The sequence below is a fragment of the Amborella trichopoda genome, chromosome 1 (genome assembly GCF_054954075.1).
Source record: "Amborella trichopoda isolate Santa Cruz 75 chromosome 1, AtrichopodaSantaCruz75HAP2 v2.0, whole genome shotgun sequence".
In the NCBI taxonomy this organism is placed as follows: domain Eukaryota; kingdom Viridiplantae; phylum Streptophyta; class Magnoliopsida; order Amborellales; family Amborellaceae; genus Amborella; species Amborella trichopoda.
Window position 1 is genome coordinate 30,689,690 of NC_142336.1, and position 26,256 is coordinate 30,715,945.

At 35.9% G+C, this 26,256-nt stretch overlaps 1 protein-coding gene across 15 annotated transcripts; it reads left to right on the forward strand.

The window, feature by feature from the left end:
* Window positions 1-22,538, forward strand: LOC18437087 (protein MOR1). 15 transcript variants are annotated; one of them, XR_016052229.1, is made up of 7 exons: window positions 1-19; window positions 19,343-19,426; window positions 19,529-20,055; window positions 20,129-20,216; window positions 20,370-20,703; window positions 20,825-21,284; window positions 21,450-21,516. XR_016052229.1 is itself a non-coding variant. In XM_088862169.1 (7 exons), the coding sequence occupies exons 2-6, from the start codon at window positions 19,616-19,618 to the stop codon at window positions 20,390-20,392; spliced, it is 363 nt and encodes a 120-aa protein (XP_088718295.1). In that variant the 5' UTR covers window positions 30-19,426; window positions 19,529-19,615; the 3' UTR covers window positions 20,393-20,703; window positions 20,825-21,251. The 15 variants fall into 15 exon arrangements, 10 of the variants coding, with proteins under 10 accessions (XP_088718295.1, XP_020524620.1, XP_088718318.1 ...); XR_002281423.2 differs by lacking the exon at window positions 1-19 and adding an exon at window positions 22,161-22,538 and having other exon boundaries at window positions 30-19,426; window positions 21,450-21,517; XR_002281429.2 differs by lacking the exon at window positions 1-19 and adding an exon at window positions 22,161-22,538 and having other exon boundaries at window positions 30-19,426; window positions 20,825-20,940; window positions 21,450-21,517.
* The last annotated feature ends 3,718 nt before the right edge of the window (window positions 22,539-26,256 follow it).

Genomic DNA, 26,256 nt, shown 5'->3' on the forward strand with positions numbered 1-26,256 from the left:
AGATTGCTCGCCTCGAGAGGTATCATCTATTCATGGCATTATTTCTTTTTCCCTTGAGGTATCATTTGTTTCAAATATCTTGGCACTCCCTAAAACCCTATTTACTGTCATTGCTCGTTTCTTTAATTATTACTTCTCTTAAATGAAAAACGTCTCTCAAAAAGCAAAGATCTTCATGTTTCTTCTTTCGTATCTTGAACCAAAGATCGTTCGCTCTCTCCATCTAAAACCTAACCAACAATCTCTTTTTTCCTTAAAACCCGAACCAAGGGCTCTCCCAAAATCATGAAGTGCTCTCCCAAAAAACTGAAGCCAAAGCCAAATCTCTCTCTCTCTGTCAAGACCTGCCCCAATTATTGATCAGTCTTTCACCTCGAAACCCTAATACCATTTTCTTTTGAAAAACAATTCGGCCAAAGTCCTTTACTCTGAAAAATGATTCTTAAAATAGAACCTCATTTCCCTTTTTATTTTCTTCTAAATCCCTTCTCATCTCTAATGGAGTTTCATCTTCCTCACATCAAACTCCACCCTTTAATGCACATTTCTCTCCTTCAATGCAGCCACATATGGTAAGCATTATTAGATCCTTTAAATTTTCTTCTCTGGAAGGATCAATTTACTGCTATCATAAATTGCTAACAAATGGTGGGACATCTAAATGGGTATGAACTTGCATCTCCATGATTTCTTGAGCAAATGATTGATAATAAGGAGGGAACAAAAGAGATAATGCAAGTCACTAACCCAATACATCATGAGTGTTTCACCACCGATCAGTAACTTATTAGACGGCTAAGTGCTACCCTTGTTCCTGAAGCAATTACCTCAAGTTTTGGGCGCTAAAAATACAAAGGAGCATTGGGACACTCTTCAAAGCCTACAATCAGATGTCCAGAAATCGAAACCCACACACCTTGGGCAAGAACATGCGAAATACAAAAGAGGGAACTCTAATATCCGAGAGGAAACCATGGAAGAGGAGAGATTTTGAACGCCGCGGCAACTCCCAAGGGCAGAAATATGGACATTTTCAGAGGCAGCAACAAATAAGTTCATTTGGAATATTAGGTGGCTCACCAAATCAAATACATGAGAATCAGTACCGATTCACTCTTTTGACAACATGAACATATCCAAGCCACCTGCCCTTAATCATTCAATCGGAAATTTAGAAGGATCGCAATATGTCTTGGGACCTTCAAATTTATCGTGGATATCTTAGGAAAATTGTGTTTCCCAATATTTACAAAATCAGAGCCCAAAAAATTTTGATTTATTTATTTTTTTTACTACCCCACTTAAAACATTTTTTTAGATAAGTTAGTATTTTGTGTAGAGAGAGAAAGAAAGACTTATGTGAAGAGAGGGACAAGTGTCCATTAAGAGGCAGCACTTGTCATTTCTCTCTCTACATGTGTCTATCAATTTCTCTATTTTGTAGCTATATTTATAGAAAGGGTTTTGGGAGGCTGAGGCACCATACACGAGCTCTCCTTCCCTCCCTAAAATCTCTCTCTCTCTTTTGCGTCCCGGTGAGCTGAGTGCAGGGACGTGCGTCCCATCTCTGTGAGAACCCTTTAGAATTACAAGATCAATCCAAGCACCATGTTGCATCTCGAAGGAGCTCTCTCTCTCTATATATATATATATTGTTGCTAACAACTGTTTGCAGAAAAGTTGTGTTTTATCTTGGGTTATATCTTGCAAGAAAACTCATTTTCAGCCACTTTCTCTCTCTAAAAGGCTATCAAATTGTACCTGCAAATTCATAGGAATTGGTGAGTTTGTTCCAACTTTCTTTTTTATCTTATGCATCTAAAAATACTACAAGAAGGTTGGGAAGTATTCTATGAGTAAGGAAAATAGTTATTGGGTATTTTCTTATATCGTTGGAATGATTTTTAATGTGTGCATGCTTGCTGGAAATTTCTTTTGGATTGCTTAGAAGAGTTTATCAATAGCTGCAATTGATTTTTGGTTGAAGATTCTTTAGTGGATTACAAGCTTATGGATATTTGTACAATTTACAGCAACTTCTTGTGGGTATTTTGATAAGAATAGCATGCCATATGTTTGTGGATATTTCTGATTGAGTTCAAAACCCATCTTGCATGTTGATATAGCTCTATTTACTTCTAAAAATCTTAAAGATCCATTGTATTTGGGCCAGCAATTGGTATCAAAGCGGGTTTTCAATTTGTATCGAAATTGGCTAATCCTAGAGCTGTATTGACTGATAAGTTTGATGGCTATAATTTCTCACTTTGAAAAAGTAAAGTGTCTTATTTGTTGCATACTATGGGTTTGTTGTATGTACTTGACGAAGAAATCATAACTGAACCTGATGATGACTCCACACTTAGAGAGAGACAAAGATACTTGAAATGGAAAAATGATAATTTTACATGTAAAGGTGCCATTTTGAATTGCCTTAGTGATAGATTGCATAATGTCTTTGAACCCTACACTAATGCTAAAGACTTATGGGAGGCTATTGAGAAAAGGCACACTGAGGACAATTATATGGCAAAACACGAACTTTATGAAAGATATAACCAACATAAAATGAGAGAGAACCAATTGGTGCTGGAATTTTTTGATGACAAGATTGTTATGGTTAACTAACTTGCTGGATATGGAGAACCCATATCTGAGTGTCATCAAATCATGAAGATAATTGAAAATCTCTCTTTTTCATGGAAAGACCTTAAGAAAAACTTGCGTCACAATGGTACCATCCATACCCTTGATGATTTAAGAAGACATCTTAGGATGGAAGAGAATGATAGAGCTAAAGAGAAAAACGAAAGAGCCCATCAACAGGCTTATTTGGCTACTCAAAAAAGGTATGCTAGACCCAATCTCTCTCTCTTCATACCTGGTCCCTTGATCCCAATACTTACCCCGATAAAATAAATTTAAGCAAACCCTTCCTCTCACTTGTTGGCCTCTAAAAATCTCACCCAAGAGGCTCAAAAACATGATCAATCAACAACAAAATGTGGACTTAGCCTTACAATTTTTCGACTATGCTGGGAACTATCACCCCAATTTCTCGTATAATTCTGACACTTATCACACAATCATTGAAAAATTAGCCATGGTTAGGGATTTCAATTCCATGGAAATTATCTTAAATGGTTTGAAGGATTTGAGAATTCAATGCAGGGAGAAAACATTCATAGTTTTCCTTCGAAGCTATGGCTTTGCAAACAAGCCTAAAATGGCCTTCGATCCATTTTCTGGATGAATAAGTTTGGGATAAACAAGTCATATAGGTCTTTTAATACTTTTTTCAATGCAATGATTTAGACCAAAAGATTTGATTTGGTTGACAAATTGTATGAGTTGCTGGAAATTTGGGATATTTCCTAATGGTTTTACCTGCAATATTTTAATCAAGGCTTTGTTTCTAATGAATGATTTGGAATCGGCTTTTAGTGTTTTGGAGGAGATACCAAGCCAGAGTTTTGTTCAAAACCCTATAATTTACCCTACAATCTTGAGTGGGTTTTGTGCTCGTGGTAATTTGATCAGAGCAAAATGATTTTTGATGAGATTATAAGCAAAGTTTGGGTCCCTGACCCTGTTACTAGCACAATTATGATTGATGAGTTCTGTAAAAAAAGAGATTGATGGAGGCTGTTAAACTCATGGATGATGTGGACGAAAATGAGGTTCTTCCAAATGATGTCATGTATGGTGTAGTCATTGAATCTTATTGTAAAGAGGGGCGATCAGGTGAGGCTTTAAGCATTTTGAATGAAATTCTCAGGAAGAAGTTTATACCATGCCCAACCCTTTGTTGCTCAAATATTGACCCTCTATGTCAAGAAGGCAAGGTTGATGAGGCTTGTGTGCTATGGAAGAAGGTCTTGAAGAGGAATTGGACCCCGGATAATGTTATATATAGTATGCTATAAGGGTGGAAAACTTAAAGAGGTGAGGAAAGCTTTTGATGAGTGTGAATAAGGGTTTTTGTTAAGTATTTTCATGGCAAGTGAAATAGGGCCTATAGGAATCCTATGTAGCATGCAGTTGGGCTTAGTACATGCTTCTCTTACCTCTCACCCCCCCCCTCCAGGGTCCTTTTGCATTCTTTAAGGTTTTCTCTCTCTCTCTCTCTCTCTCTCTCTCTCTCTCTCTCTCTTTCTCTCTCTGATTTTGAATAATGATAAGCGGGTTGGATTGTTACCTCTCCATCTCTTTGCAGTAGAGCCACGTCTCTGAAAAGTTTTCCAATACTCATTAAAGTTACAAATTTTATTGTATTAGTTCAAAAAAATTTTAAAGTTACAAATTTTAATTGAAAAGTACTAGGAAAAATTCTTTGATTTGTAACTTTTAATATTCATGGATTTTTAGTTTGTATTGTCTTGTATTACAAATCGAAGAACTTCAACAAAAAAAATTTCTGGCTAAAATTTTTTTTTGATTCAATCGTTCCAATAAAAGCAATGGATGTGGCTGAAAAATGTTGTTTGGGTGGTTTAGTACCTCGCCAAACCCTTTCCCCCCATTTTCAAAAGACAAAATGACCTTCTTGCCCCTGTGTAAGGGTTACAATTTTTTAAAAAATGGTGGAGAAATTATGTGGCCTGATGTTGCGAGAGGCGGATCTGATGTGGGCGTATCTCAAAACTGTATATGCAGGAAAGTGTGATGCACTGGGTGGCACATAGAGCTTGATGCAGCCGGATTTTAAAACACTGTACCAGACATGGGTTGCAGTTATGTTTTACAGTGAAGTGTTAATACATGCATAAAAGGAATCCCATATTGCATGTAGTTTCCTTCTAGGAATTTTTTTTATAGAAATTAATACCATTGAGCAAATACCCATCTCCGAGCACATCCACAAAATCAGTGGGGTGTTGACAATGATCCAAGAGTCCATGTGAAGAAACACTGATACTACAAGGTTTAATATTCAAACAGGAAAGAACATATTTCATGACTAAATATACAAAAGCACCATAAATCTATTCTTTGAGTATCAGATAATAAAATCTATTACATGAATAATACAAATTGAACTAAAAGACGTTCTATTGCTCAAGACAATGCATAAAGTTATCTCTGGAAAGAATACTCATTCAAAATAAAAATGATAACAGAATTGACCAAAAAATTTGATACACAATATTGCTTGAGAACTTGAAAAAAATCTATTATTTCCATTGACTGAGATCTCACTAATCACCTTCAATGATCAGCCGAATCAGAAGAACCAACAGGCTTTAGAGATTTAGTATGTATGCGACATCCACTTTCACCTCATTGATGTAGCTTCAAGATTCAAACCTGTGATAGTTATAAGTGCATTTGTGTCAATGGAGAATTACAGCCTCTTATGGGTAAAGAAGTGTAAGAGCATCTCAATTGTAGGCCAAACAACTAATCAGCACACTCCAAAATTCTTCCAAGTGAATATTTCCCCCTTTCTCTATCACTGATAACTTTGTCCACAAAGTAACCCTATGAATCCAAATCAAGAAGAAAACCACGACTAGTCATTGCTACAAGTAACTTCATAATTTGATCTCTTGACCCATGAAACTTATCCATTAAAATGGCATAATCCATCACTTCTTTGGAGGAGAATGGCTATTAAAACTCTTTTGACTTGTGCGGTTTAGATGGAAAAAAATGAAAAGGTGGTTCATGTTTTTGGGGAAGGAAATAAAGTGTGCTTTTGGTTTATATATTATATTGTACCTTTTGAAATGTCATTGTATAATATTTTCCATTAAATAAAAATTTTGGGTAGGAGACTCCTCACCTACTGATTTTAGTAAAAAGTAAAACATAAATCTTATGCGGTAGACTCTCTAACAACTTATACTTACCTCAACTCTAGATGAGGTGGTAGGCATTTCTTCTTATTGCTGGTTCCTAACAATTAATGGCTTTTCCTTAGGGTGTTCCACAATTGGGGTTATCTAATAACACTCATATTGTATCCTCCTGTTTTACATATCCAGGACAAATAGTCACCTAGGTGGAGCAACACTTGCTATTTTACATATAGCAACTGTTTCACCCTCCTCACATTGCTAAATTGTTTTTTCCCAAAAATCTAGATTTGTGTGTTTGATATGCATGCATATATTTTTTTGGGTAGGTGTGCCTAAAACCTATGTGTGACCATATATCTTTGGAATTAAACAAATGCATGCATATATACATACTTATCTATCTATAAAGGAAGAAACTAATCTCCTTTTCTTCTTTCATGCAAAGTAACGTTTTAAAAAAAATGTCCCATCATGGGATACATTCCATTGTACCAATCACAGAAAAGGGACTAGAAAGAATACTTGAAAGATTTGCTTCCACATGATGGGCATTGGCTAGATATACAGTAGATATTTTAGTCCAAAGATTTCAATAAAATTTTCTAGCATGGATAAACATAAAAATAGAAAAAAAAATTCCAAAACACAATCTATATAGGAACTACAAGGTTTAATAGTCAAACTGGAAATATCATAGTTCATGAGTCAATATACAAAAGCACCATAAGTCCATTCTTTGAAGTTAGATAAGAAAAACTATTACATAAAAACAATACAAATTGAACTAAACTATGTTCTATTGCTTGAAACAGTGCATAAAGTTACTTATAGAAAAAATACTAAAACAAACAAAGCATGATAACAGAATTGAAAGTAGAAGATCGCGAACAAGTAGAAGGAGAAGCAAGGTACGAAGCTACAACTACTTCTAGACCTTAGCTTTTTAAGCTATGATAGAAAGTTTATAATCTTGCTTGGTATACTTAGGAGTTCTTTTTTGCTTTGGCTTTGCTTGGTACGCTTACGAGTGCTTTTACTCGCTAGAGGGCTTTGACGCTCGTTACGTTGTTGCTTAGCTTCAACGGTTTCCAGCTTTGCCCTTCGCTCACTTACGTTAGGGCAAGACACATTCTTTGCTTTGTTTACGCCTTTCACTGACTAGTGGAGCTGCTGGTTTATAGTAAAATAGGAGGTTAAGACAGAGTGGAGAAGAAGAGGTTACTAGGTAGCTTATGCCTTTAGGCTAAGGAGCGAAGTGGCTTAGCTGACTAAGCTCGAAAAGACAAGAACATGTGTAGAAACAAAAGGCAAAGACAAGAAAAGTGTAGAAGTGGCTTAGCTGACTAAGCTATGGAAAGACAAGAACAGGTGTAGAGCTCAAGAGGCAAAGACAAGAAAGCTGTAAGTATTGGCTTACACTGACCAAGCTAAGCCAAAGAAAAGTTGATCTAAGGTGTAGAAGTCTCTTAGCTCGATAGAGCTAAGGGAAAGATTGACTGCTTCCACTATAGCTTCACTTCGCTCACTTAATGTTAGTTTAGGGCATCAACACCCTAACTCCTCCCTTCCTACGCTTTGTGCCTTCTATGTCGCTTTGTTCCTTCTACCTGAGCGAAGAAAGACGCTTGCGCTTCGCTCACTTACATTAGGGCAACCTCTATACCTTCACTACGTTTTGCTTATGCCTCTCACTCTTTTACTAGCACAGCTTTTTCGTATAATATTTGCAAGGTACGAAGGAGAGGAGAAGCAAGGACAAGCAAAAAAGCAAGGTTCACATAAGTAAGGGAAGGAGTGGTTGGTTACCTGGTCAGTGGTAGCATGAAGACCAAGTCGAATGAGCCCTAAGCAGCCTTAATAAGCAATGGAATCCCGCGTTACTACAAAGAATTCGCAGCTTGTGGAGGCGGAGGAAATAGCACCAGCGGTAGAGTTAGAGTAGAAGCCTAAGTTGCTCATGTGGCTGACCCTACTTAGTCTTCACCATCAGTGATGGAGGCTCTTGTGTTTTACCTCGACCCAGTACCCGAGGTTTAATAGTCAAATAGGAAATATCATATTTCAAGACTCAATATACAAAAGCACCATAAGTCCATTCTTTATAAACTATGTTCTATTGCTTGAGGCAATGCATAAAGTTACTTCTTGAAAGAATACTAAAACAAACTAAGCATGACAACACAATTGACCAAAACATTGTTTGAAAGCTTGACAAAAAAATTTATTTTCATCAACTGAGACCTCACTAGTCCCCTTTAATGATCAACTAAATCGGAAGAACCAGCAGGCTTCAGAGATCTAGTACATATGATAGTTAGAAGAGCAGTTGTGTTAATGGAGAATTGAAGCCTCATATGGGCAAAGAAGTGTAAGAGCATCTCTATTGTAGGCCAAACACCTAAGCAGCACACTCAAAAATTCTTCAAAGTGAACATTTCCACCCTTCCTTGCCACAGATAACTTCGTCCACAAACACCCCATAAATCCAAATCAAGAAGAAAACCCCGACTAGTCGTTGTCACAAGTAATTTCATAATATCATCCTTTGACCCATGAAATCCATCCATTAAAATGGCATAAGTGGACTTACTTGCTCCACACCTTTTTTCTAGCATTTCCTCCAAAACCCTAAAACCTTCACTTATGGTTCCAGTGATAGAAAACCCTTTGATCAACATACTATAAGTGAAAATACTATCAACACACCCTCTCTCAGGCATATCGTCCCATAATCGCTTTGCCTCTTGCAACTCCCCATTCTTCACGCATTGTTGATATAAGTGTATTATTTGTCAAAAAACTAAGCAAAAACCCTTTCTCAAACTCATCGAAAAGCTTCCTCGCCTCTTTAAATTTCCCGCCCTTACAAAGCCAAGATATGAGCATACTATATATAGCATTATCCGGGGTGAAATTCCTCTTCAAGAGCTTCTTCCATAGCACACAAGCTACATCGACCTTGCCTTCTTGACATAGAAGTTCAACAATTTTGCAACATAGGTGACATCGCCCCTCTTTATAGCAAGATTCAATGTCCACACCATAAGTGACATAATTTGGAAGAACCCCATTTTCCTCCATATCCTTCATGAGTTTAATAGCCTCATCAATCTCCCTTTTTTATAGAACCGATCAATCATAACTGTGTAAGTAACTCGGTCAGGGACCCAACCTTGGATTATGATCTCATCAAAAATCCTTTTTGATCTGATCAAATGACCACGAGCACAAATCCACTTAAAATTAGAGTGTAAGTTACAAGATTTGGAACAAAACCCTGGCTTGGCATCTCCTCCAAAACCCTAAAAGTTGATTCCACATCATTCGTTTGACTGATAGTCCTGATTAAAATATTGTAGGTAAAAACATTAGGAAATATCTCAAATTTCTGGCAATTCTTATACAATGTGTGAACCAAATCAAACCTGTTGGTGTGAATCATTGCATTCAAAAGAGTATTAAAAGATTTAACTGACTTGTTTATCCCAATCTCACTCATCATGAAAAAGAATTGAAGGGCCATTTTGGGCTTGTTTGCAAAGCCGTAGTTTCGAATAACAACGATGATTTTTTTTTTCACTGCACTGATTTCTCGAATCGTTCAACCCGTTTAGTATAATTTCCGTGGAATTGAAATCCCTACCCCTGGCTAATTTCTCAATGATTGTGTGATAAGTGTCAGAATTATGCGAGAAATTGGGGTGTTATTTCCCAGCATAGTAGAAGAATTGTAAGGCTTGGTCCACATTTTTTTGTTGATTGATCATGTTTATGAGTCTCTTGAGTGAGAGTTGTAGAGGCTAGCGAGTGAGTGGAGGGGTCACCCTGTGTTTGTTTAGGTCTATTTTATCAGGATAAGCATTGGGATCAAGGGACTAGGTATGAAGAGAGAGACTGTTGAATGTTTATGAAGAGTGAACATCGAGAGAGAAAGGGGTTTAAACAGAAGCATTTCTTTGATGGGCGTCGAAGCCCGTGCATCATCATTGATGTCATAGTAGTTTTGGGTTTCAATGGAGGATTTTGAGAGGGAAGATAGAATGGAAGAATTTTTTGGGTTGGTTTGCATTGCATAAATGGGAAGAGTGCGTAGGTAGGATAAGAATTTGACGAGTGCTTATGAAAAGTGGTTGTGGAGAGAGAGGGAGTTACCTCGAAAGATTTCCTCTCATCCGTCACCCTTCTTTTCTGGTACTGGTATGTTTGTTTTTTAGGACGGTCATGGGAAATCCCGTCAATGCTGTGGGCTGTTTTTCTTATAAGAAATATTGGCTCAAAGCTCGTTGTAGAAAGAAAGAATATAAGAGATTGAAGTGCTTGTGTGAGAGAGAGAGAGATATTGTGAGGTAGAAATTGGGGATTTTGAGCAAAAATCCTAGCTACAATTGAGCCCTATTTTGTGCGATTATACTGGTAATTTCTTTTGTTGGCAGATCCATGGAATTTTAAAAATATCGTTTGCTTGCCGGTTGCATGTGAATGGAGCATGATTTTGGGTGAACCACATATATTTGTGTTGATAGTACTTGGATTGTACTTTGTAGTATGTTGTTCTGATTCTAGGTTGGAACAATATCTATAAGATTGAGGCCTTACATAATCAAACTAACGCACTCATTAAAACTTCACTAGAAGTGGTGTTTCGATGCCAAAAAAACCCTCAAATCCAATAATCTTGACCTTGAGATACATCGACTCAAAGAAAGAATCTAGTAAGTCTTGGAAGTAGTGCATCTTGTAATGCATTGTCTAGACCATCAATTTTTAATATTTTCAAATGTTCATAGTGTTGACTATATGGCCTTTTGAAAGAGTAAACCTCTATGGGGTATTAGTCTAATTGAGTTGATTTTATGAAATTTGTCACATGCGTATATCTCTCACATGTGACCCCCTTTGGCATGTGTGATGCGAAGGATTTTTGAGAAATAATTTGAATTAAAAACCTTATCCATATAGGATATTTTTGCATGTGGATTTCTCGTGTGGCTTTGTCCCATATATTTATGCCATGTGAATGATGTTGGTTGTTGAAATTCCATTGCCATGTGAAGAATATTGGTGGTTGGAATTCCATTGGAATCTCTACAATGGACTGAAGTGAAATTTTTTTATGGGACAAGGGTGATAATGATGTCAAATCTCATCCATTGATCTAGGTGGTCTAATGGGGATATGTGACTAGGATCATGGCCTCTCATGTGCAATAGATGAGGAGCACCAATGGCTAAGATCGCTTCACAACTTACCACTTAATGAGTCTAGATTTCAAAAAATGAAATCTTAATGTACTTAAACAACTGAAATCTTAATATACTTAATGAGTCTAGCTTTCAAAAAAACCAAGTCTCATGATAAAATTTTCTATATTTTGAAAGTTATGGTTATTTTGTTAGAGGTATGTCAACCTATATTTTATGCTACATAATCTAGAAATTGCCCTCTGAATGACAGGATACTTATGACCCATTTGATTAAATGTTTTTGTGCTTTGCCCTAATGTTTCTTGATTCATTTTAAATCTACTCTAAGTATGAAAATCCATCATAAGCAAATGATATGTATTTTTGAAGTTATGACCCAAGAATCAAATGATGTTCAACTTGAAAAACCAGAAAACTGTGTATATGACATCCTAGAGTAGGCTAGATAAAGGTATATTACACTTTAGTGCGATTCCATTGAGGCACATGGATTGATATGTCTTTTCAGACATCATGGAATGCATTAGGTCAGTGGGAATAATGGGTAAAGCTCCTCTAAACCTTGATCACTTAGCTTGATACCCGAGATCCTATATTTGATCAAGTTCTGGGATACACTAGAAAAATGTTCGGAGGTATTCCCAAACAAGACTAAAGGTTCATTAGGATAGATTGGGCCATGAGTATGTTCATAATTAGAGACAAAATGGAGAAAGGACAACATGGATCGATGATGAAAGGGTATGACTGTGAGTCGGTCACTAAAAGACTGCAAGGTATGACTTTTTCCTACCTTTGTGCATGATTTAAGTATATTAAGATTTCATTTGTTTAAGAGCAATCATCTTAACTTCATGTTGTCTTAGGATTAATGATTAATAGAATAACTTTTGGCATGTTAAATTTTTATTATGATTAAAAAGCAAGGACTACTCACATAATCTATAAACTTCAAATATGTCAATACTACCATTTTGTCATTCTAGGTTATGCTATCCATAGGATTTAGGGGAAATGTGTATTTAAAGATTGGAGCTTGCCTTAGAGTAGCTGTTATTTTTACCAAAATTGTTGACCTTCTATGTCATGAAGGCAAGGTTGATGAGGCTTGTGTGTTATGGAAGAAGCTCTTGAAGAGGAATTGCACCGTAGATAATGCTATATATAGTACACTCATATATTGGCTTTGTAAGGGTGAGAAATATAGAGAGGCGAGGAAGCTTTTCAATGAGTTTGAGAAAGGGTTTTTGCCAAGTATTTTGACATATAATACACTTATATCAGCAATGTGTGAGAAAGGGGAGTTGCAAGAGGTAGGGAGATTATGGGATAATAAGCTTGAGAAAGGGTGCGCTCCTAATGTTTTCACTTACAATATATTGATCAAAGGGTTTTCTATCACTGGAAGGGGAAGTGAAGGTTTTAGGGTTTTGGGGGAAATGCTAGAAAAAAGGTGTGAAGCAAATAAGTCCACTTCTCCATTTTAATGGATGGATTTCATAGGTCAAGGGATGATGTTATGAAATTACTTGTGGCAACGACTAGTCGGGGTTTGTTTCGGGACAAAGTTATCTGTGACAAGGAAGGGTGGAAATGTTTACTTGGAAGAATTTTGGAGTGTGCTGCTTAGGTGTTTGGCCTACAATAGAGATGCTCTTACACTTCTTTGCCCATATGAGGCTGCAATTCTCCATTGATACAAATGCACTTATAGCTCTTATGGGTTTGAATTTTGAAGGTATATCTAGAGGTTAAACTGGATGTCGCATACGTTCTAAATCTTTGAAGCCTGCTGGTTCTTCAAGGTGACTAGTGAGCTCTTAGTTGATGAAAATAAATTTTTTTGTCAAGTTCTCAAGTAATGTTATGTATCAAATGTTTTGGTCAATTCTGTTATCATGTTTAGATTGTTTTCGTATTCTTTCTAGAATCAACTTTACGCACTGTCTCAAGTAATAGAACATAGTTTAGTTCAAATTGTATTCTTTTTATGTAATAGTTTTTCTTATCTAACTTCAAAGAATGGACTTAATGGTGCTTTTGTATATTGAGTCATGAAATATGATATTTCTTGTTTTAATATTAAACCTTGTATTTCCTAAATAGATTGTATTCTTGAATTGTTTTTTTCTCTTTTTATTTTTTTCCATGCTAGATAATTTTATTGAAATCATTGAACTGAAATATCTATTGTATGTATAGCCAAGGACCATTATGTGGATTGCAAATTTTTCAAGTGTTCTTTTTTGTTCCTTTTTTGTGATTGGTATAATGGGATGTAACCCATGATGGGGCTTTTTTTTAAAATGTTACTTTGTATAAAAGAGAAAAAGTAGATATTAGTTTCTTCCTGTATAGATAGATAAGTATGTATGTATGCATGCATTCGTTTAACTTCAAAGATATATGGTCACACGCAGGTTTTAGGCACATCTGCCCAAAAAACTGTATGCATTTATATCAAACACACAAATTTAGATTTATGAGGAAAAACAATTTAGCGATGTGAGGACGATGAAACACTTGCTATAGTGTTTCTCCTCGTAGGTGACCATTTATCGTAGATATGTAAACTCAGAGGATACACTATGAGTATTATTAGATAACTCCAATTGGAGACAACCCTAGGGAAAAGTCATTATTAGGAATCATCAGTATAAAGGAATGTCTACCACACTCATCTAGAGTTGACGTGAGTATAAGCTGTTAGAGAGTCTACCACATAACATTTATGTTTTGTTTTTTACTAAAATCAGTGGGTAAGGAGTACCCTACCTAAAATTTTTATTTAATGGAAAATCTTACACAATTGCACTTCGAAGGGTACAACTTAATATATAAAGCAAAAGCATACTTTATTTCCTTCACAAAAAACATGAACCACCTTTACATTTTTTCCAGCTGAGCCAAACAAGTCAAAAGAGTTTTAATGGCTATCTTCCTCCAAAGAAGGATGGGTTATGCCATTTTAATGGATGAGTTTCATTGGTCAAGGGATCGGATTATGAAGTTACTTGTGGCAATGACTAGTCGTGGTTTTCTTCTTGATTTGGATTCATGGGGTTAGTTTGTGGACAAAGTTATCAGTGAAAGAGAAAGGTGGAAATGTTCACTTGGAAGAATTTTGGAGTGTGCTTCTTAATTGTTTGCCTACAATTGAGATGCTCTTACACTTATTTGCCCATATAAGGCTGCAATTCTCCATTGACACAAATGCACTTATAACTATCACGGGTTTGAATTTTGATGCTATATCAATGAGGTGAAACTGGATGTCGCATATATACTAAATCTCTAAAGCCTATTGGTTCTTCTGATTCAGCTGATCATTGAAGGTGATTAGTGAGCTCTCAGTCAATGGAAATAATTGATTTTTGTCAAGTTCTTAAGCAATGTTGTGTATCAAATTTTTTGGTTTCTGTTATAATGTTTATTTTGTATATATTCTTTCCAAAAGTAATTTTATACATTGTCTTGAGCAATAGAGTGTCTTTTAGTTCAGTTTGTATTATTTTCATGTGATATTTTTTCCTTATCTGACTTCAAAGAATGGATTTATGGTGCTTTTGTATATGGAGTCATGAAATATGTTCTTTCCTGTTTAAATATTAAACCTTGTGTAGTATCAGTGTTTCTTCACATGGACTTCTGGAAGCCATGTGGAAGGTTCTTATTTTCAGCACCCCACTGATGTTTTGGATGTGCTCAGAGATGGGTGTTTGCTCATTGGTATTAATTTCTATAAAAGATTTTCCTATAAGGAAATTAGATGCAATATGGGATTCCTTTTATTCAGGTATTAACACTTCACTGTAAAACATAATTGCATCGTTTTAAATTTGCATGTTTGTTATTTTAAAATGCGGTCGCATCAGGAGCTATGACCCACGTAGTGCATCACATTTTCTCGCCGTATCAAAGCCGCATCCCGCATCAACTACATCATGCCGCATAATCTGTTCACCATTTTTTCAAAACTGTACCCCTTAGGCAGGGACAATAAGGTCATTTTGACCTTTGAAAATGGGGGAAAGGGTTTGGGGGTATTAAACCACCCAAACAACATTTTTCAGTCACATCCGTAGTTTTTATTGAATGGATTTAATAAAAAAAATCCTTTGGGCAAAAATTTTAGTTGTTGAAGTTCTTAGATTTGTAATACAAGATTCTACAAACTAAAATTACATGAAGATTAAAAGTTACAAATTAAAGAACTTTTCCTAGTACTTTCAAATAACATTTGTAACTTTAAAGAGTTTCATGGACTAATACAATAAAATTTGTAACTTCAATGAGTTTTGGAAAACTTTTCAGAGACTTGACTGCATTGCGAAGAGATGGAGAGATAACAATCCAACGTGCTTATCATTATTCAAAATCAAAGAGAGAGAGAGAAACCTTAAAGAATGCAAGGGGGGGGAGAGGAGAGAGATAATGGAAGCATGTACTAAGCCAAACTGCATGCTACACAAGATTCCTATAGGCCCTATTTCAGTTGCCATGAAAATACTTGGCAAAAACCCTTTCTCAAACTTATCAAAAAGGTTCCTCACCTCTTTAAGTTTCCCACCCTTACAAAGTCTATATATGAGTGTACTATATATAGCATTATCTGGGGTGTAATTCCTCTTCAAGAGCTTCTTCTATACCGCACAAGCCTCATCAACGTTGCCTTCTTGACATAGAAGGTCAACAATTTTGCAACACAAGGTTGGGCATGGTATAAATTTCTTCTCGAGCATTTCATTACAAAGGCTTAAAGCCTCGCCTGATCGCCCCTCTTTACAATAAGATTCAATGACCTCACCATAAGTGATATCATTTGGAAGAACCCCAATTTTCTCTATATCATCCATGAGTTTAACATCCTCCATCAATCTCCCTTTCCTACAGAACCCATCAATCATAACTATGTAAGTAACAGGGTCAGGGACCCAACCATTGCTTATAATCTCATCAAAAATCATTTTTGCTTGGATCAAATTACCACGAGCACTAAAGCCACTCAATATTGTAGTGTAAGTTACAGGATTTGGAACAAAATCCTGGCTTGGCATCTCCTTCAAAACCTTAAAAGCCAATTCCAAGTCACTCAGTTGACACAAAGCCTTGATTAAGATCTTGTGGATAAAAACATTAGGAAATATCCCAAATTTCCTGCAGTTCTTATACACTGTGTGATCTAAATCAAACCTTTTGATCTGAATCATTGCATTCAAAAGAGAGTTAAAAGACCTAACTGACTTGTATATCCCAAACTCATTCATCCTGAAAAAGGATCGAAGGGCCATTTTGGGCTTGTTTGCAAAGCCATAGTTCGAAATGATAACTATGAATGTTTTTTCACTGCATTGAATCTCAAATCCTTCAACCCTTTTAGAATAATTTCCATGGAATTGAGATCCCTAGGCTTGGCTAATTTCTCAATGATTGTGTGATAAGAGTCAGCATTATGCGAGAAATTGGGGTAATATTTCCCAGCATAGTCGAAGAATTGTAAGGCTAGGTCCACATTTTGTTGTTGACTCATCATGTTTATGAGCCTCTTGGATGAGAGTTTTAGAGGCCAGCGAGTGAGAGGAGGGGTCATCTTGTATTAATTTAGGTCTATTTTATCGGTGTGAACATTGGGATTAAGGGACCAGGTATGAAGAGAGAGAGACTGTTGAATGTCTGTGAAAAGTGAACGTCGAGAGAGAAAGGGGTTTAAACAAAAGCATTTCTTTGCTGGGGGTCGAAGCCCATGCATCATCATTGGTGTCATAGTAGTTTTGAGTTTCAATGGAGGATTTAGAGAGGGAAGATAGAATGGAAGAATTCCTTGGGTTGGGTTGTATTGCAAAAATGGGAAGAGGGCATAGGTAGGATAAGAATTTGGCGAGTGCTGATGAAAAGTGGTTGTGGAGAGAGAGAGAGAGAGAGAGAGAGAGAGAGAGAGAGGGAATTACCTCGAAAAATTTCCTCTCAGCCGTCTCCCTTCTTTTTTGATACTGGTACGTTTGTTTTTTGGGACGGTCATGGAAAATCCCCTCATTACCGAGGGCTGTTTTCATTACAAAAATATTACTTATACATCGGCTCAAAGCTCATTGTAGAAAGAAATAATAGCAAAAATTGAAGAGCCTGTTAGAGAGAGATCTTGTGAGGTAGAGATTAGGGTTTTTTGGAAAATCTTAGCTACAATTGAGCCCTATTTTGCACGTTTGTACTCGTAATTTCTAGTTTTGGCAGATCGATGGAATTTTAATTATATAGTTTCCTTGCCGGTTGCATGTGAATGGAGCCAGATTTTGGGTAAACCACGTATATTTGTGTTGATAGTGCTTGGATTGTAGTTTGTAGTATGTTGTTTTGATTCTAGTTTGGAAAGCATTTATATAAGATTGAGGCCTTAAATAATCAAACTAATGCACACCTTAAAACTTCACTAGAAGTAGTATTTCGATGCAAAAAAAACCCTCAAATTCAATCATCTCAACCTTGAGATACATGGACCTAAGAAAAAAAAAAAAAAATCTATTTTAAGTCTTGGAAATAATGCATCTTGTAATGCATTATCTAGACCAACAATTTTTAAGATTTTCAAATGTTCATAGTGTTCGCTCTATGGCCTTTCAACGCGTTAAAGCCAATAATCGTTCTCTTCGTGGGAGTAATAGAGAGAGAGATTGAATCTGGGTGCTAGGCGCACTAGGCCCCAGATTCATATATCACGAGTACATGAGGTAATGAGTGATTACATTTTGATAGAGTAAACCTTTATGGGGTATTACGATAATTGAGTTGATTTTGTAAAGTATTTAATTAAAATTTTCACATGCTTATATCTCTCACATGTGACCCGCTTTAGCATGTGTGATGCCAAGGATATTTTTTGAAATAATTTGAATTAAAAACGTTATCCATATGGGATATTTTGGCATGTGTGGATTCTTATGTGGCTTTGTCCCATAAGTTTATGCCATGTGAATTGGTTGTTGAAATTCCATTGCCATGTGAAGAATATTGGTTGTTTAAATTCCATTGGATGTGTCGTGTGATATTGTGTTTTCACACATGGGTTTTTCTAATTATTACAAATGACATGCCCTTGTACATATAGTACTCTAGTGATTTTATTAAAACCTAAAGTTTTTTATGGAATCTCTACAATGGACTTAAGTGAAATTTTTTAACGGGACAAGAGTGATAATGGTGTCAAATCTTATCCATTGATCTAGGTAGTTGAATGGGGATGAGTGGCTAGGATCATGGCCCCTCATGTGCAATAGATGAGCACCAATGTCTAAGATCACTTCACCTCTTACCACTTAATGAGTCTAGCTTTCAAAAAATAAAATCATAATATACTTAAACAAATGAAATCTTAATATATTTAATGAGTTTAGCTTTCAAAAAACCAGGTCTCATGATAAAATTCCATATATTTTGAAAGTTATAGTTATTTTATCAGAGATATGTCAACCTGTAGTTTCTGCTACATAATCTAGGAATTGCCCTCAACTTGAGAAACCGGAAAACTGTATATGACATCCTAGAGTAAGCTAGATCAATGTATCTTACACTTTGGTGCAATTCCATTGAGGCACATTGATTGATAAGTCTTTTGAGACATCATGAAATGTAATAGGTCAGTGAGAATAATGGGTAAAGCCCCACTGAATCTTGATCACAAGATATCCTATATTTGATCAAGTTCTGGGGTACACTTGAAAAGTGTTTGGGGGTATTCCCAAACAAGACTAAAGGTACATTAGGATGAATTGGGCCATGAGTACATTCATAATTAGAGACAAATGGGTGAAAGGACAACATGGATCGATGATGAAAGGGTTGACACATTGCAAGGTATGACTTCTTCATACGTTTATGCATGATTTAAATATATTAAGATTTCATTTTGTTTAAGGGCAACCATCTTGACTTTATGCTATCTTATGATTAATGATTAATAGAATAACTTGGCATATTATATGATTATTATGATTGGAAAGCAATGAGTACTCACATAATCTACAAACTTGAAAAATGCCGATACTTCCATTTTGTCATTCTAGGTTATTCATAGGATTTAGGGGAAGGTATCTTATATTTTGGAAACATTAAGACTGTAGCTTGTTTTAGAGTAGCTATTATTTTTAACAAAATATATCTTATTATTGGAATTTTGCCATTTCTAACTTCTCAATGCAATTATTTAATGAGGATTACTTCAAAACACATAGCAGGCCTAATTCATTGTTCAATATGTTGAAGCGACGGATGATGTATATATTTTGTTTGCCTTTATGGTTGGTCAAATGTACTACTCCTGAGGAAGGTGCACTTCCTGTGCAGGGCTAATGGGTGCTAAATGAAAATTATAGGTGTTCCCTTTCCACAAAAGGAGTGTGTCTCAAAAGAAATCCATGAACATTGAATGTGAGCATTGCCAAGTTGGAGTTACATCTGGCCATAGTTTTTCCTCTTGTTTTTGCACTTTTCTGGACTTTCTGGACTACATAGTTATATGCTTTGTTGCAGGTAGTTGAAGGTGTAAAGTCATCTGTCATGAGCTTACACAAGCCACAAACGAGTCAGAAAGTATCATGATGAAGGATCTAGTCAAGGATGTGGATAGACTTGTTTCATGCCTCGCAACAAAGGTTTATCGTCATATTCCAGGATATGTTCAGTTGGAGTTAGTTTTCCTTGTAAGCTTATTTGACTACTTTTGATAGGTACCCAAGACTTTTTACTTCAGTCTTGCTAGCGCATCTTCAAGGTCATGTAAATATGTCCTAAACACCCTTATGCTGGCATGTTTATTTGTACCACTTTTATGTGATTATGCTGGCCTGATATTGTGTTGCTTTGGGAAGAAAATTCAGTAAACCATATGATTTGTGCAGACATTTCAAATTAAAAGGCTAGCTCACGCTGTAATGGAAAGTATCCTCAACATCCTTATTACTGAGCTTCTTGTATGGCTTTTGGATGAAAGAGTTCCTTTAATGGATGATGGAAGCCAACTTTTGAAGGCTTTAAATGTTTTGATGCTAAAGATTCTGGTAAGTTTTTCTTGAAGTCGATTGCTTGCGTTTTCATTGTCCTTATCCTGATTAGTTTCTTACATTATTTCAGGATAATGCTGAACGCACTTTATCCTTAGTCATGCTGATCAATCTCTTGCGGCCTTTAGATCCCTCAAAATGGCCATTGCTTGTATCTGGTGAGACATTTTCAACCCGGAGTCCAAAGTTCTGTGATCTTCTTGTCAAATGTCTCATAAAATTGACAAACGTAATCGGATGCCAACATAATTATTACACTTTGTCCCTTGGTATGTTTGTGCACACTGCTAACGTAATATTAGTTTCTTCAGGTTCTCCACAGTACAATATTTGAGGTGGATCTTGATCGTATTCTTCAAATTATACATCAATATTTACAAGAACTAGGAATGGAGGAAATACGAAAAAGGCTTATTATCAGGCCAATAGTTTTCCACTTCTTACATTATTAATTAGGACATTGAACCTGACCAATTGATAATTGTCAGAGCTGGGGCTGATGACAAGCCACTGCGTATGGTTAAAACTGTTCGACATGAGCTTGTTAAGCTTCGGGAAACTGCAATAAAGGGTCACCTCTCCATGGTTCCTATAGACTTGGAGCGTCAGCCAATTATACTGGCATATATCGACCTTAATCTCCAGGTAAAGATTTTGCATATATTAATGAACTTTATTGCCGCCACCATCCATATCTTGCCTCTTCGGCTATAATATTATGATGTGAATTCAGGATCTTTCTGCCGATTTTCTTTTCTTTGTACAGACTCTTACAGCTGCTAGAATGCTGACACCATCAGAGCCTATTGGCCAAACACACTAGGGTGACTCTGTTTACAATGGACCATCACCCCTACACATTCGGCATATGCACAATTGAAGGTGCCATTTCAACTTTGGAACTTATACTGGAAATAAAAGTCATTTGTTTCCTACATTCTTTATCCAGCATCTTTTTGTTCTTTTCATGAGTACAAGAAGAGCTTGCTGCGGTCTTCAAGAAAATCAGTGACAAGCAAAATGCACCATTGGTTTGTATGAGCTTTAACGGATCACACAGTTATACCCCAAGGTATATCATTTTGTACTTGCATCATGGCCTTAGTGACTGATTCAAGAGGAACAAAAAGAAGAATAAATGTATTTATCAGATGAGGGCTTTTGTCTTCTGTAATGGAACTTTGTTTCTTCTCTATGCATACGGGGGTGGGGGAAGGTGGCTTAAGGTTAGTTTAAATTGCACAGGACAAACCTTTAAGAATTGGTACCCCCTTGCTCTCTGCCGTGCAAACAAGGTATTGGTCCAGTAGAACAAAGGTTTGGGGACAATTTCAGTGGGCAGGGAGGCAGGGATATTATTGAGTATTGACATTTAACATTGGGTCTTTCAGGTTCATATATTTTCGCAACTACAGAATGAGTGAGGCATTTCGGACATATAATAGATGGATTAGCATAGGTTGGTTGGTACCCATCTAAATAATTTGTTTTGGGCAAGCTTTCTATACTTCTCCTACATCATAGAAGTTCTATCCTCCCCCTTATCCAACCGTCTATTTTGAATGGAGGGTTAGGATTGCCTCAATCACAATGTTACGTCTCTACACTATTTTATTTTTAATTTTTTTCTATAAACTATTTTGACACCAAATTTTAGACGTCAATTCTTCTATTAAACTCGCACTAGCGAAATTTATAAAAAAAAATATTTTCAATAAAATAAAATGACCAAAATACCTTTGAAAGTTTCAAGGGGTATTTTGGTCATTATATTTTATCGAAAAATTATTTTTAATATTTTTTATAGGTGCGTCCCAATGAGAAGATAGCACATACCAAATTACATATTCATATAATTTGTATAAAAAAAACTAAAAATAAAATACTTTGAGACATCAGATCTAAGATCTAATGGTGAGTGGTTTTCTTGATCACAATTGGACTGCTGGATGGTAAGGGGAGGATAGAACTTCTACGCTGTAGAGGAGACATAGAAACCTTTCCCATTTGTTTTTGTGTAATGCCTATTATAATAAACAAAGTGTTGGCTTATGAACTACTTGTATTGTTATGATTGCAATGGAATGCCATGCAAATGGAAGAGAAATACAGCAGTTGGAAGGACACCTTAGAGCGTGCCAATGTCGACTCATCCTGTTGCCATAAATCTCTCCTCACCAATTCTTGCACCTATGTCCCCTGTAGCAGCAGGACAATGTGATGAAGCCTCCTGAACTTACAACCAACTCTTTGGTTGTTGAAGTTGATGATGCCGCTACCATGTTCAGTCGTGATGTCTCATAAAAAAGGCCGATGAACAGATTATCTGAATTGAGTAAGCAGCGTCCTGTTCCGAAAGTGGACCATGATGAGAAATATGCATTTGCAGGTAAAGGGATCATGACACGTCCCTCCCCTTCCGGGAGATTGAAAACTATGTAATTTGTTGTGCTTTTAGATTGGGCTTCCCTCTCGCTTTTGAATTGGTGGACAACTGCATGCACTAGTGGGACATTGGATGCTATCCGAGAGAGAATGAAGAGCATGCAGGCAACTGCATCTTCTAGGAATATAGACGGGGGTGGGGGTGGCAATGTGGAAGTTGTGATGATGCCAACAAATGTTCTTCCTCTGGATGAGAAGGCATTGTGGGGTCTCCAGGCTCGCATGGAAAGGCTCAAAAGCAGTGCAAGTGGAGCCCATGTGGATCGGAGTGAGCTTCTTCCTTGTTTCAATATTGAGAGTTGGAGAGAGAGAGAGAGAGAGAGAGAGAGAGAGAGAGCATTTAGGCAAGTACAACTGCTGGGAATATAGATGGGGTGGGGGTGGCAATGTGGAAGTTATGATGATGCCAACAAATGTTCTTCCTCTGGATGAGAAGGCATTGTCGGGTCTCCAGGCTCGCATGGAAAGGCTAAAAGGCAGTGCAGGTGGTGCCCATGTGGATGGGAGTGAGCTTCTTCCTTGTTTCAAATTTGAGTGTTGGAGAGAGAGAGAGAGAAGAAAAAAATGATTGAGTTTGTAAAAGTTAAAATCTTGAAATTCACCAAATGAATAGTCTAGATTCATTGTTAGAGGGGACTCATTTTGACTATATCTAAAGTTCAAATTGAACTTTTTTCTTTTTTGGGAATGATTATTGAGATGAAGAGAGTGTGAGTGCAAAATTTTGAGCCATACAAATACCACAAGCATGGTGGTTTCATTATATTATGATACAACTGTTGCATTAGATCATTGATATATATATATATATATATATATATATATATATATATATATATATATTACAATTCAAGGGTATTTTAGTGTCAAAAAATATTGAGCACTTTAAGGGTTTACACCTCCAAGTAATGTAGGTTAACAAAACCCATATATATAGAATGGTTGTTGAACTTGGTTTTGATATATAGGTATCCTAATTCAAAAGATTCTGGAGTGTCTACTCTGTAGACTGGTTGTTGAATTTGGTTTTGATATATGTGTGGTACAGAAGGAAGAAGAATTCAAAATTGATAAAGAATGGATCAAAAAGGATTTCTTCTCTGAAGAAAATAGAAAAATAAGCGAATGGTTCTTCAAAGAGTTTAAAGAACCTCTTTGGGATGCCTTCCATTTAAAATTTAACAGGTTAATGATAAAATATAAGGCAAATTTCAAATTCTTTAAATGGTTAAAATACATACCTTAAGACTATGGAATAAAAATTCCAAAATTTGAAATAAATACGGTTGAAAAATCTTTTCAGACTTTTTAAACCACGAAAGGAGAGACAATTGAGTTTATTCATCCCCTTGAGACTAGCTTACAAGTTCGGGGAGAAAATTGAAGTTAAAGCCTCACCCTTTAAAATAGGACCTAAAGAAGCTGACCATAATATGGCCAAGCTTGAAGGAATACCACATATTATTGAACAAAATAGTTATACAAATGTTTTCCTCCAAACAATAGGAAAGCAAGCTACAAGAATAGAAAATGCAGTTAATAATTTAGAACCAACTGCAGAAGATAAAAAAATTGGTAAACAAAAAGAGGTTGTTCTGTTTAAACCTCCTCCAACTATTGAGACAGGAAAGTTTAGCTTATAAGGAATAAAGAAAAAAGAAGACAATAGGGAATTAGTTGATGAATTGGTTAAAAGATTGGAAAAATTGAAACTCAATGAAAGAGAGAAATGTCAGTCTTCTAAAGCCAAGGAAGAAGATATTCAAGTATTACAAAAGGAACCTGAACAAGAAATTTTTGATATAGAAAAATCTTTTAAAATAGAAAGCTTAGAAGTTAATAGAATTGATTATGGGAGAAAAATTAGACCAGTATCCCAAACCATAATGTACTATCTTAGACCAACCGCAGTAGATCTTCAAATAGAAGAAGATCTAATTTCTACCTCGGTCTCCTATTCAGGGAAATCCATAGTAAATCGGAATATAGACGGCATGGTTGAAAATCAAATATTTGATCTTATGAAACACATGACTATGTATGCCACTGCTTGCAAGGCGAGTGAAAATCAAGACCACGAGATAGCCAAGGCCATAATATGTGGATTTACAGGATGGTTAAGAGGTTGGTGGGAGTTTCATATGGATGAAAAATCTAAAAATCAAATAGTGAATGCCTCAAAACAATGACTAGTCAAGAATGAAACTGGCCAAGACAATATAATCCAAGAAGAAGATGTAATCAATACACTAATATATACAATCACCCTCCATTTCGTAGGAAGCACTGCTTTGTTGGTAGCAAGATCAGAAAATTTGTTATCAAATCTAAGATGTCCTATACTCTCTCATTATAAATGGCATAAAGATGTATTTTTCTCAAGATTACTATCAAGAGAGTATAGTTAATCAAACCATTGGAAATAAAAATTTATAGTTGGACTTACCACACCTTTTTGCAGAAAAGGTAAAAACAAGGCTTAAAAATAAGCATAGTGGAATTATTCCTTATTCTCTGTATATCCTAGAAGAACTATCAACTGAAATCTGTGCTGAAAGTCTAGCATTATGTACAGATCTAAAGCTTTGTAGACAATTGGAAAAACAAAGAATAACGGGGAGAAAAGAGTTAGGAGATTTTTGTGAACAGTTTGGTTATAATACCCTACCCCCTTCAAAACCCTTTCGTAAAGAAAAGCATGAAAATTTCAGAAAGAAAAATTTTAAACAATCTTCAAAGAAAAGAGAAAAATTTTCTAGGAAATTTTTACAAGACAAACCATCCTTTAAAAATAAGGGAAAAAGAAAAATTCATGTTTGTTATAATTGTGGCAAAGCAGGACATTACAAAAATAAATGTAGAGTTAAAAAGAAAATTAACTCTCTAGAAATAGATAATAGTCTTAAAACCCAATTATTTGAGATACTCCAAATAAAAGAAGAAACTTCTGATTCAGAAAATGAAATGTTAATTGGAGAAATCAGTGATGATGAAGATATTATCATTAATAGTTCTGATTCATACTCTGATGATGAAAATAATCCAAAAGAAGAAAATTGTCAATGTAATTTTTACAAGGCAGCCATTGATATGAATGGGTTAAGTAACAACACTCTTACAAAAGAAGAAGATCTGATTATAGATCTTATTGACAAAATAACGGATCTAGAGGCTAAAAGGGAAGCCTTAGTTCAATATATCAACATGTCCAAAACTCCATCTGAAAAGGCAAGATCTTCTCTTGTTCTGACAAAAGAAGATTATAGTTTTCATGATATCCTTAGAAGAGTGCAAAACAAAACCCAGGTTGATAGGGAACCCTCAATCTCTGACTTAAAACATGAAATAAATAAGGTAAGAAACGAGTTAATAACTCTAAAAACAAGGGCTCAAATCCTAGAATTGACCTCCTAAAGAAGAACTTGAAGATGAAAACATAGAATAAGAATTTGATAATCTAGTAATTGAATATAATATTCCCTTACCACCTAAAGTGGAGGATACCCTTCCTAAAACAAAGGAAGAATCTAAGACCTCTAAAGCTAATATGAATATGTTAGAAAAGGTCCAGAATTGCAAGTTTGTAAACCTGGTTGATAAAATAATAACCCAAAAAAGGTTTACTAACATCAAATTGTAGTACAAAAGGAATACAGTTTTCAAACTACTGTCCTGATAGACTCAGGAGCTGACTTGGATTGCATAAATGAAGGGTTAGTACCGACAAAATACTTTAGCAAAACTACCCAAGTA

Bases quoted from the DNA above. Each gene is read 5' to 3' on its own strand.
- LOC18437087 (XM_088862162.1), top strand. From the start codon at position 19,594: ATGATGAAGGATCTAGTCAAGGATGTGGATAGACTTGTTTCATGCCTC. The intron at 19,699-19,896 runs GTAAGCTTATTT...TGATTTGTGCAG, and splicing joins AGTTGGAGTTAGTTTTCCTT to ACATTTCAAATTAAAAGGCT. The intron at 20,056-20,128 runs GTAAGTTTTTCT...ACATTATTTCAG, and splicing joins TTTTGATGCTAAAGATTCTG to GATAATGCTGAACGCACTTT.